We start from the raw sequence: 12,466 nt of genomic DNA on the forward strand, positions 1-12,466 counted from the left end.
AACATTAAATGGTTTCATTTTTAAGGCTGTTTAAATGTCACCCCCAGCAGCTGAACACATAAATTTAGGAACCAACTCTTTCCAGAATAAACACCATAATTGGAGAAAATAATTTCTAATTTCTGTTGTGAAGTTAACAATATATTTAGCATCCTAATCTAATGAATCTGCCTAATTTTAGAACTGTTTGTTCTTCCTGCATTTTCTGTTGTTTAAACTCAGATTTACTCCAAATGCCAGACGGAATCACATAGGAGGTTTTCCATTGCATTCTACTGATCTGCATTATTTAACTGCCTCTGTTTCAAAAAGGTTTTGAGTTTACTTATTGAGCTACTCACTGCGTTTCTGTACCTATTTTCTTGATATCCCATTCTCTTAGCAAATGTTCCATCCACTTGTTTTCCAAAACAGGTATTTAATAACACTAAATACTGATTAAACATAATGGCTTGCAAGCTGCCCTTACCCTGTCAGTTCTGATGCTTTATTCTGGTGTTAAAAGATATTTCATCATATGGAAGATGCTTGTTAATCACTGGCAAAGTTGACAGTACAATGATGGGCTAGAAATATGAATCTGTCATAACATTCAGTATGTGAAATGATAAATCCACTAGATGAGGTGGAATCATAGGGAAAACCAGCAGCATATGCCCCTCCAGGAAAAGAATAGCTTGAAAAATGGCTTAAAATAGCCTTGAAAATGGAAAAATTGTTTCTTTCTGGCAAGGGAAACTGCATTAGTTTAAAAAAAAATTAAAAAGACAGCAAAGTATTCAGACAGATTTTATGGGGAAACCTTTGCAATGCCAATAAAATCCCTTTTGCTTTGAAGTCAGACGCGTGATTCAGTAAACGACTCATGTTAGCAATTAGAAAATGGTCATTTAGGGCCCTGATTTCTTTTGAGACAAGGAGAGTGAGGGTGGGGAAAGAGACACAATAAATCTTGAGAGGCTTAAAAGGAAGAGCAGGCTAAAGTGTGAACTTTTTATTTCAGCAACGGAAGCGAGAAATCAGTGATTCATTGAAGGAGGGAGAAAGACCTCCATGGAAGCTGGCAGAGAAGAAGGAAAAGGAGCTAATTATGTCTCTTCCCTTTTTACTCTCTCTGACCAGCATATAATCTGCTTTTCCAGGGTCTGCCTGTAGTATATACTCCTTTCCAACCTCTCCACCCAACCCCTCCTCCAGCAGGGGGGAGGGGGAAATCTAGCAGGCAACAAACTCCAGGTGGCTTTCTCAATCACTTCACTGCCAAAAAAAATAAAATAAAACCCTCCACTAGAAAACAAGTTGGTGTTTTGAGGGTTGGTTTTTGTTAGTTTGGGGTGGGGGGGGGTGGTTTAGGGGAGGAGGTTGGTTGATTGAGGGTTTTTTTGGTGGGGGGGGAGGGTGGGGAGGGAGAGTGGGGGAAGAGTGAAGGGGGAGGGAAGCCTCCCTGGAGGGGATTGGTCCAACTTGGAAGACAGGGAAATTAGTAAAGCATGAGTCTCTAAGCCATGCTGGTGGCCGGCGCTCCGAGGAGAAGGACGCTTTAGGAGCAATTAGCAGCGAGCCGAAGGCGGCGGCTGCCGCAGCTGCCGCAGCCCGGGAGGAAGCGAGGGCAGCTCCCGGGGCTGCCTCCGCAGCAGGCACCGCTCGCTCCAGCTGCAAAAAGGTTTCAGATGTCCCACCACTGCCTGACCCCCTGCAAATAAGGGCTGACCACCAGAGGCACATCCCACCTCTGACTTGTAATCGCTGACATTTAGGCTACAGCTTCCAACCTGTTTACAACCAAAGGGGGAGGGAAAGGAAAGGAAAGGAAGGGCGGGGGGACAAGTTGGGATTTCTCCCTCTCTCCTTCTCTCGGGATTTTTTTTTTTTTTTTAATACTGTTCTGGAGAATTCAAAGCAAAACAAAGAAACTTCCTCCTCTGGGGTTGTCAGTGAGAAAAGGACGAGTTGTGCAACTGGTTTGGGATTTGAAAAAAGGCAAGAGGGTGGAGATCAGAAGAAGGTGCAAAGCCACAAAGTGTGAGTGCGCGTGTGTGTAAAGGTGTATGTGTGAAAATCCATTCCGGCATCCCTCTCTGCTGGTTGTTATTGATCTCAGTCGTTGTTTTTGTTGTTGTCATTGACTTTGCTGTCATCTATTTTTCAGACCTTTCTGCATCTAAGATGGTGAAGAAAGGAGTGAGGAAGAGAACAAAATAACTACTGGAAAGTCTCAAACCAGGTTGGGGAGTGTGTGTGCATATGGGGGGGTGGGGAAGGTAAAAAGGAAAGAGGATTAACCACAGCAACCCCCCCACCCCAAAAAAAAACAAAAAAAACAAAAAAACAAAAAAAACCACCAAACCAAAAAACCAAACCAACAACCAACAGCTCTTTTTTTCTGAGGGAGGACTCGAAGGATTAAAAGGCAGCAACTTCTGAGGCGATTTGTCCCCTGAGTTATGGATGTTGGTGCACTTACTTCAGGCCAGATCAGAGCTCAGAGGAATCTAACCAGAAGCAGCAACCACCGTCTCTCCACTTGCCTTTTACCAGGTTTTACCCTTCCAGTATGTTTCATTTGATAAGACATTTTCCAGCGCCCAGAGTTTCAGTACAATGTGCAAATGGATACTGACAAATGGTGCCTCAGCCTTTTCCCACCTGCCTTGTTGCTGCTTGCTGCTGCTCTTCTTGGTGTCTTCTGTGCCTGTCACCTGCCATGACCTCGGCCAGGACATGCTGTCCCCGGAGGCCACCAACTCCTCTTCTTCATCATCCTCCTCCTTCCCCTCGTCCTTCTCCTCTCCTTCCAGTGCGGGGAGACACGTGCGGAGCTACAATCACCTCCAAGGAGACGTGCGCAAGAGGAAGCTCTATTCTTACAACAAGTACTTTCTCAAGATCGAGAAGAACGGCAAGGTCAGCGGCACCAAGAAGGAGAACTGCCCGTTCAGTAAGTACGGCTGTGCCGCCGCGCTGCCGGGCAGGGGCCGCTGCGCCCCGGGCCCGAGCGCCGAGCCGGGGCCGGGCAGGGAAGGGAAGGGAAAGGAAAGGAGAGCGGGAGCGGGGCAGGGCTGGGTGGGCTCGGCTCGGCTCCGCCGGGACGCCGCTCCCCACCAGCCCGTATCTGCGAATCTCTCCGGTTACATTTGTTTTGCAAATGGCCTCGCTGAGCACCGTTTGTTTCTTCGCCTGGCAGAAGAGCAAATTAGAAAGATTTGCAAGGAAGTGGCGGGGAGTGTGTGGGGGACATTGTCTGCTCAATCTGAAAATCATTATCCCCTGTCATTAGAGCGCCCTGACGAGAGCGCTGCATTGGAACAATTAATCGATTGCCCGCACGCTGCCGGCCGGTGCCGCTGCGGGCCGGTCCGGCGGGCGCTGCTCCGCGGGGCGCTGCCCGCGCCTGGGGCCGGTGCGCGGCCGCGCTGCCGCCCGCGGAGAGCGGAGGCGGTGCCGCGCTGCGCCCCGCCGGTCCCGGGCTGCAGCGCCGCTATACCGCTACCCGCTCCATTGTAAACATCTGGGGCTGCCTTCCCACAGACCTCACACGCGTTTCATTGTCCCTTTCTTTCTCTCTCTCTTTCTTTTTTTCTTCCTTTTTTTTTTTTCTTTTTTTTTTTTTTTTTAATAAATTATGTCAGAGCAAAAGTCATATGGCAGTCCCCATAGCTGAAGTCTCAAGGTTTTCTCTAGAACTAGAGACTTAGTAATAGCATGCTTCTTGTAATGTATTTTTGGCAGTTAGTGCTAGAAATGTACCCTTTACATGGTCTTCCTGCCCGTGCAATCTTAAATTGAACTGTACTAAATCATATTATATAGATTTTTCTTGCAAATATTAAGTGACTATGTCCCACTGTAGGAACATGCTGAGAAAGTAAGCTCTGTTATGCAACTTGAGGAAACTCTAGGGCTTTCTTCACTGGTAAAGAACCACATTTTGGTTCTTGTGTTGTTTTACGTAAATCCAGATAAGCCCGGGAATAAATCTGCTGTTAAATTAAAACAACTGAAAGTGAATTAAATAGATCCCATGTTAGCTAATGTGTAAAACACAGAGTAGTTCAGCAGGTTGCCATGCTGTATGATAGACACTGCTGTTAATTCAGCTGTATTTCTAGTAAATACCCATAATATAACCTTTCAAACTGAGAAAAGGGCTGGAGTATCATGTGTCTCTGCTTCACTTGCTCCACCTTGCAACTTCATACTTTATCATGCACTTTAATGTTTGTAAATGCTTTAGATGTCAAAGCAGCTATATCTTACCACCTCCCCTTCTGTATTCCATAGAAAGGCAAATTGCTAAAAAAAAAAAAAAAGGAAGAGCTGTGAGGGAGGCTTAACTTTGATGAATTTGTGTGGAATGAGGTCCTAGAATAGTGTTTCTTAGATTACCTTTGGATTTAGAAGAGAGCAGCACCTCTAAAATGGGATTCTGAAAGCTTTGTGTGCATCTCTGAGAACATCAAACCATTCTGTGTAGCACACTGCTGCCAGAAAGGGCTGTAAGGTGCCTGCTCTGACAGCAGTGTACTCAGGGAAGTAACTACATGCCTGAGCAGTCCCACTTGGCCAGCAGAATTGCTCAGTGAGTAAACTTACCCATATGCTTGAGCTTTTCCAAAATCCTGCCAAGAAGAGCTAGAATATACTGAAACATATACATCTTCCTACCTTTTCAGGCTATGTGCAAGAACAGCCCCCCACAGTTATGGGAGGAGATGTGCATGGTGTGTCCTGGTTTCCAGTCAGTGCAACAGAAAATGAATTGGCTTTCTCAGGGATGTCATGGTTACCATCACATCTGCAGAATGTCTGCTGAGAGAGAGGAGAATGTAATTTGTTTCATATAAAAGCAAAATAGAGCCTTTATTATACATAATTGCATCCTATCACTGAAGATTATGTGCAGTGAAGATTGCCATCATCTTAAAACTTGTAGCTTCGTTACTGTACTTACATCACAAAGGCAGACCTAGTACACATCCTTCAGTTCAAAACTATTACCATCCACTTGACAGAAGTCAGAATTGTGTTGTTGACTAATAGTCATTAAAATACACGGTGTGAAATAGCATTTGCTGTAAAACCATAGTCTGGGACATTAAAAAAATATATTTATTATGCCTTTATTCGAGGCTGTTTGTGTAGCAAAATGTTGCAAGTGAATTCACTATATCTGTGTTTTTCACAGCATCATGTGTAGCAGTGCTATCATAATAATGCTATAATCCCCAGCTGGACTGATTCCATGCAAAGATATGGTATCTTTCATATGGTCTGAAATAGGTAATTACATGTGAATAGATTTTTGCCATGCATAGAGTTAGCCAGAGAGGCCACTAAATTGTAGCCTGTTTAGCATTACAGGCTGTTTAATCTTTAAAATTAGTTTCTCACTTAGAAACCATGTTTTCCTAAACAAATAAGAGTGACTATTGACACACAAGACTGAAATATTCTAATCTGAAGGCTAATTTCCTCATATGCTAATGTTTAAAATCCATTTATGCAGCAGTGAAGCCTTATCAGTAGGTCTGTAAGATCGTGATATGTTGTGTAATTAGACAACAGCTTTCATGGCTCACTGCCAATTAAGCACTGTGAGTAAGAAGAACAGTTGGAGAAAGTCAGAATAAACATTCAGAAAACAAAATTTAGTCTCCAGCCTTTAAACGACTCAAGCAGCATTCATGGATTTGCTCTATAAATACTGTGTAGAGTGCACTAAATTAAAGTTTACTCTGGCAGCTGTATTAAGACTTGATTGCTTGGAACTATTCCATCATCCTTTCTCTACCTGTGGAGTACCAGGTGGTTCCTGACTGTTCTGTCAGAAGACTGGCAGAACTTGCAGCACTTGGCATGGCTGGAGGTGTCTGCCACTAGATAGATGTAGGACACTTTATTTTATTGTTCCATACATCTGGAGGTTAGTCCTGAAAATACAACTACTACCTTGTCCTGCAGCACCACAGCTGTGAAGTCCCTTGCCTCTGTTCTTGACAGAGCCCTTCACAAGCTCACATAAAGAGAGCTGTAGTGTTTTCTGAAGGCTTACACACTGGATGAGGGAAAAACAAATCCAAAAATCCTCCAAAGAGCAATTACAAAAGCTTTCACTATAGCTTGAGCTCTGGGATCACCAAGAGAAGCTTAAGGCATATATTAAAATTGAGAGGGAACTGTGTGTGTGCAGATTCTGACTGTACTCTTCCACAGACAGTTCTCCTGATAAAGATAGTGAAACTCTCTGGAATTGGGGGTTGGCATGCACTACAGCTACACGATAAGCTGGTTCAAGAAAACTTTAATGTATATCTCAGTGCTATATAATTTTCGATTTACTTCTAAGGCAACTGCTCACAATACTATAAGGCACACAAAACCTCAAATTTACAGGACTGACATTGTTATTTTAAGAACAAAATATACAATGCTTCATTAGCAGCAGCTGACCTGCAGTCTGTGGAGGAAGTTCTGCCTGAGCAAAGATTTCAGGATCAGGCTCTTACTTAGGTACCTGTTCAGGGAGTGCAGTCGGTGTCACTGAGCCTGGAGATGAGTGGGAAGAATTGCCGGAGGGATTTCTGTGGGCTGTGGAGCAGGCAATGCTATGCAAAACCTACAGTAGATGGCGGCACAGCCACTGCCTGGTGTCACCTCTGCTCAAAGAGGTGGACAAGAAGGGTCTGCATCCTCAACTGTGCAGGCTAATTTAGTTCAAGCAAAGCCAAAAGGGCTTGCACCAGAAGATATTCTATTAATTTGCCTTCTGACCAACTCAAGTGGACTATTTCAAGATAAAGGCACTGCTGCAGAATAAAAGCATATGTCAGGGCAGTTAGCAAGAAATAATTAGCCACTTCCCACAAGCTAACCTATTCTGGGCTTTTCTTCTGAGTATTCAATTATCTTTTATACTAAGCTTTAAAAACTCTTGAAGTCCCTGATAGTCTTTAGTTTTGCTTTGGTTAGTGTGGGATAAGCTTAACAACATAGGGAGTGAAAGCAAGAAAGTTTGGAGCCTCATTCTTCAGACCAAAAGATTGTAAACAACCACTCAGCTACTAGAACTGCCGAACATTCCCAATGAGGATTTTAATTGTGTACATACAATACATGACATATAAATAGGCATTTGTATTACAGATTGGGTTATCTGCAGAAAAATAGCATTGAATGTCTTTTGATTAAGTATACTTCATTTGAAACTCATTTTTTTCACCATACCTGTGGTGCAGAAAAATAATAAAGTGCCATAGGTACCTTAACATCAGTTATGAAGCTCCACACAGATTAGAGTAATTGGTAAAACACAACTCTTTTGCTACTGAACCTTTTGTAAACTAGATGTTTGGGATTATTGACTCCTTTTCATATGTGTTTGCAAATTAATGTGAGAACTTTTCACTGTTTTTCTAAAGACTTATTAGTGTTTTTCTGGTTTACTCCCCAAAGAGTTCAGTTTTATGGCTTTCCCAATCAAAATACTTCAAATAGGAAATAATAATGAGTGAAGTAATTTGAAACATGGACTCCTTACTGTGAAATGTGTATGTTCTTATTTTGGGCTTTCAGGCTTTTTGGTTCCTTTTTTTTTGTTGTTGTTTTTGGTTTTTTGGTTGTTTTGTTTTGTTTTGCTTGGTTGTTTTTTGGGTTTTTGGGTTTTTTTTTTTTTGTTTTTGTTTTTGTCTGTAGAACTCAGTTATATAATTTATAACCAGCAGTATAAAACCATAGACATTTAGGATTTATGAATGTGGAAAGAACTGTACTATTTAATGTCTACATGACAATCTCCTGTTACCCTTACTGCATTCCTGCCTTGTGGACCCTCCATGCTGATACTGTAGCCCTGTCATAAATCTTTTCAAAATACATGGTTGTAAGAAGTCTTTTTGTCTTCATAAATCTAACTTATAGCCACTTGGGAAAAAAAAAAAAAAAACCCCAAGAGTTAGAAGCAACTGGAAGCTTGTTCCTGAAACTCCAGAAGAAAGAAAGCAAGGGATGTACAGGTTTATAGATGCCATGTTTCTGTTTTAATGGGAGGGTTCACAGGTAGTGGCTCGGTCAAAACTTTCCTTGAAGATGGCATTAGCTGAGTGTGCAGTATAGAATGTGCTTACACTTCTGAAACATCTTGGATGCATTCACTCATAGGATAAGATCCTCTGTTTTGAAATAAAGCATTTTAAGATGACTTTCAGATGTCTTTGAACTGTGTGTGTGAATAGGGGCCTTTTCACTTCAAATGAGAGTCAGATCAGATCCTGCAATAGGGGAGTTTTCCTTTATTGCAGAGAGCCTTTCATGTGAAAAAAAGGAAAACCTTTCTATGTGGAAATCATGTTAACTTGTGTCTTAAGTTAAAAATTGCAGGTACCTCTATGAACATAGGGCAACAACTTATGTGATGTGGATGGCTGGCTTTTCCTCTGAGAAAGTAATATAATCGCACAAGAAATATTCTGAGTAGGAAAAAATGTATATGTAAATAATGTATTTCTATTTTTAGGCTTAGTATTTGGGCTGATAGTGTCAACAAAGTGGAAAAATTACTTGGTCAGCTTGGGATTTCTTATATATTTTCTTCTTGACATTGATATGCTATGACAAAATGTTGTTTTCTATTTTGTGGAGAGCTTTTTGAATGAAGTTCTTACAGCCTCTTTTTCCCCAAAATAGCACCAGGTTGAAATTCCAGCTTGCTCGTTTAAACACTTGCTGCCACTGCTTGCAGTTGTGTACAGCACTGAACTACTTTATCCCAGTATTCTGAGGTGTATGATCTAATGACCTCTTTGTCACTTGGAACAGGACGAATATTTTGTTTATCAACATTGCCAACCTATGTCAGATTGAGGAGGCTGCGTGGAAATGTAACCCTTGCTTGCTCTGGGCTGTGAATACCAAACTACCAGATAAGAAATAGAGGACAGGTTTAGTCAACCTTAGCACATGTTTGTTTCTCAGCTGGTAGGTGTATTAGTGCCACTAGTCTAACTGTGTGTGCCTGTCAAACAAATTTTCTTTCTTTTGCTTTGAGGATTTACTTTTATGTGATATTTTGCTATCTTGCACCCTTTCCTTGCTTAGATGCTTTAACAGAGGAGAGTAGTCAATGATGCTTGCAGTGTTAGTCCTGTTAACTGGAGGGATCCTTCCCTAGCTCCCCTAATTGCTTCTGGTTCTTGTGCCAAATTGTTGTAAAACAGCTCAGTTGATTACAACACAGTAAAAAGGAGACAGGAAACAGTGTTTCATGAAGTTTTGAAAAGTCAGCCTGGGAAAGCTCTCTGTGTTTATGAAGTGAATTAAAATCTTCAAGGGTAGGAGTCAGGAGGAAGTGGCTAAATCTTTAATCACTGAATGGATATTAAAAATTAATTCATTAATTGTACAGATTATTAAAATTTATTTTGGTGCCTCATGAGTAAAGTGCAACAAATGGAAGTTTCAGGGGAAAGAAATGGTTACAAGTAAGCTAAGTCTCATACTAAATAGTGGAATTAAAGGCACTGTTTTTAAATTAGGTCACTTGTGCTCTTTCTTTGAACATTCAGTTCTAATTGCAACAGTAAATCAAAGAATACACTCAAAGTAGATTCCCATGTAAGGTGGACAACTGGACAGTGCCTTTTTACTGCTACTAACACGTGCATCCAATTACTGGGTTGATATACTCACAGTGTCAGCTGTAAAGCATTCCCCTATTTTATAGTTAGCCTAAAGAATTATTAGCCTGTCCCCTTTCACATTTACCTCTAAATAATCTGTCAGTAGTGTATATCTTCTACAGTTAAAGAGGAATTTTCACACACATTGAAGCTGACTTTCAAGAAAAAAAGGAAATGTTGAAACTACACCAAATGGTTTTATTCCTTTTCTCTTTCCCCTCTTCCATAATTTTTGGTGTTGTCAAAGAGAGGAAAAGGTTACAGATAGTAGGAACATGAATGATTGTGAATGTTATATAAAAATAAGGATCAGATCTTTCATAAACATTGATTTAGGAAAGCAATGTGATGCCTGATCCTTTCATGGTGAAGGCATATGGGAAGGACAATAAGTTTAGTTGGTTTTTGCCTTTCGTGACTTGTCTTCCTATGTGGGGAGCAGAAGTGAAAATGAGGGAGTTGTGGGGGGAGGAAGGGGGACTGTGAGGAATCTCTTTGCTCTTCCTTCTTCTGCCACTGATATTAGAGGTTCAAACATTGCATAGAAATAAATGAAATGTAAGTTTTCTTTTAGGTTCCTGACACACAGCTGTGCAGCTGTAGTCAGCATGTGTGGGAGTTGGGGAGGGAATGCTGAAGCATTTTGGAATCATTCAGGATGTTATTTAATTGGAATTAAGGCACAGTGCTAAGTGGAGACTGGGTATAAATCAATGATATTGTGCCCGCATTAGAGGAAGTGGGTGGGATGTGTGACAAGTACCAGATCAGTACTAGAAAGGATGACAAGAAAGAAATAGGGGCAGCATGTGTCATGAGTGGGAGAGAAGTGGGGAGAGGGGGAGTGTGGCTTACCCCTTTTGGCAGCTGTGAACTGCCAGTGATGTTGAGTTGTCCTGTCTGATCTCACTGTAACATCTGTTTGCTCACTGAACTGTGAACTGTGAACTGACTGAAACTATGAAGACATTAAGGTGCCTTTTTGAATAAAAGTGTGCTCTTGGTACTAGGGTACAAACTTTCTACTCCCAATTTAGTTTTGTCTTCTCTGACCCTATTCTGTAGATACTATTCAGTACCTGCTCGAGGGTTTTCTTCTTCATTTTTGTCCTCTTCAAGAGGATTAATAAACTGATTTATCCCTAATATCAAATTCAGTATGGACTACTTGCAAGCAGAAATGTGGGTGGATTGGCCCTTGAAAGTAATAAAATATTTGAAAGAGCCACACGCTCTGTATTAAAGAAACAAAAAGGTTGGGTGTTTTATTTGGCTGTTTTTTCTCAAATTTTTCATTGTGCTAATACTACACATTATATTTGTAAAGAAAACATACACCTGCAGGATATCAAGATACCCTGGTCTGATTTTTGGAGCATGGAATAGGGTGGAATAGAGTATTTTGGTTGCTGGTATGTTTAGGATAATCAAATATGTCATATTTTGCAAGCTGCTAGTTAAGATTTGAAGCAGATACATAGTTACAAATTTGCTACAGTGAGCAAGAGGGAATGTGTGATCTAGAACGGAATAGATGACTGCATTTAACACAGCTAATATTTTACAAGACTGCATGTTTACTGTCTTTTCACGATTTTATTATTGCATTTTAGGAGAAACTAAAACTTCCAAGGTCCTCTGAATCTCTTTTAACTTCAACAGAATAAAGTTTTTTCTCATTTATTTCCCAGATACCCTTTTTTCACCATGTTTTTTCCTGAATGTAAACACAAAAGTATAAACCATGTCATAAAACCATAGAACTGTATAATATCCCAAGTCAGAAGGGTCTCACGACTATTGTGTCCAGCTTCTGATCCTGCACAGGGCAATCTGGAAGCTGATCTGGAAGTACCTCTCTTATCCTCATGAATTATCTTAGTACCTGTGGCACGTTTCCCTAGGAGACAGGCTAATGAAAACCTTCCCCTGAACTGTAACCGGGGCTCATGACTCTGCCCCTCTGCCCTGTCTCAGAGGAAGCAGAGTGGGGCATGTGGTTCACATTCTGATGACAGGACACCTTTCCCTTGTCAAAACACTAGTGCTAATAACTGCAACACAGAAATTCTGTGCTCACTGAGGATCTGTAGCTGCAAAACTGATGATAACGTGAAGAGATGCACAAGAAGAGTCTAGAGCTAACCTCATCACCCAAGGTGGGGCTGCTTCCTGTTAGTCTGCTTCTGTCTGCTGGTTACCCTGTTGTTACTCCGTCTCTTCAGATGCTGAAAAGATAACCTCCCATACAAGATACATATGTAGTTTTGCTGCTACCCTTACAAGTAGCTGGGTCAACAGTTCATACTTTGTCTGAAGAGCTGAGTTAAGGCACCACCACGTGTAAACTGGAGCAGAAAATTATGACAATCCTAATTTCACCAGGCATTCTGACATACAAACCATGGCAAGCTCTTTAAATTTTTGCTTCATGTGGTTCTGACAGAAATAATTTAGAAAGTAAGTGGAATGTAAGGAATGGAAGGAAATTATGATTTCAGTTTCTTAAAGGTGAAGATGCTGATGAAGGCACATGTGCAAGTTCAATTCTTACGAACAGAGACATTTAATGTCATGTCTCATAGCTTTTATTCATAAAGCAGCATGACCTCTACTTCTAAACACCTCTGCTTCTATGAGCACACAAAAGTGATGACTTACTTCTTAGTACAATGGATTGCTTATACCACTTAAGCAGCTAATAGAAAATTCAGTAAGTCAAATACTGGGAGGTACAAGTTATGCCCTTTATGAGGCTTAAGGGTAGATTCAATACAAGCAGTTTTGCTGCT

At 41.2% G+C, this 12,466-nt stretch overlaps 1 protein-coding gene across 3 annotated transcripts in view; it reads left to right on the forward strand.

The window, feature by feature from the left end:
- The first annotated feature begins 1,475 nt into the window (after window positions 1-1,475).
- Window positions 1,476-12,466, forward strand: part of FGF10 (fibroblast growth factor 10) — a 57,774-nt gene continuing 46,783 nt past the window's right edge. The window contains exons 1-3 of one of the 3 annotated variants that reach the window (XM_079330296.1): window positions 1,476-1,663; window positions 2,150-2,224; window positions 2,389-2,938. In XM_079330296.1, the coding sequence (XP_079186422.1) occupies window positions 2,602-2,938 (337 nt within the window). In that variant the 5' untranslated portion in view covers window positions 1,476-1,663; window positions 2,150-2,224; window positions 2,389-2,601. Of the gene's footprint in view, window positions 1,664-1,818; window positions 2,023-2,149; window positions 2,225-2,388; window positions 2,939-12,466 lie in introns of those variants that run through there. The other 2 variants (XM_079330298.1, XM_079330297.1) reach the window with 2 other exon arrangements.

The sequence above is a fragment of the Erithacus rubecula genome, assembly GCF_903797595.1.
Source record: "Erithacus rubecula genome assembly, chromosome: Z".
NCBI lineage: Eukaryota > Metazoa > Chordata > Aves > Passeriformes > Muscicapidae > Erithacus > Erithacus rubecula.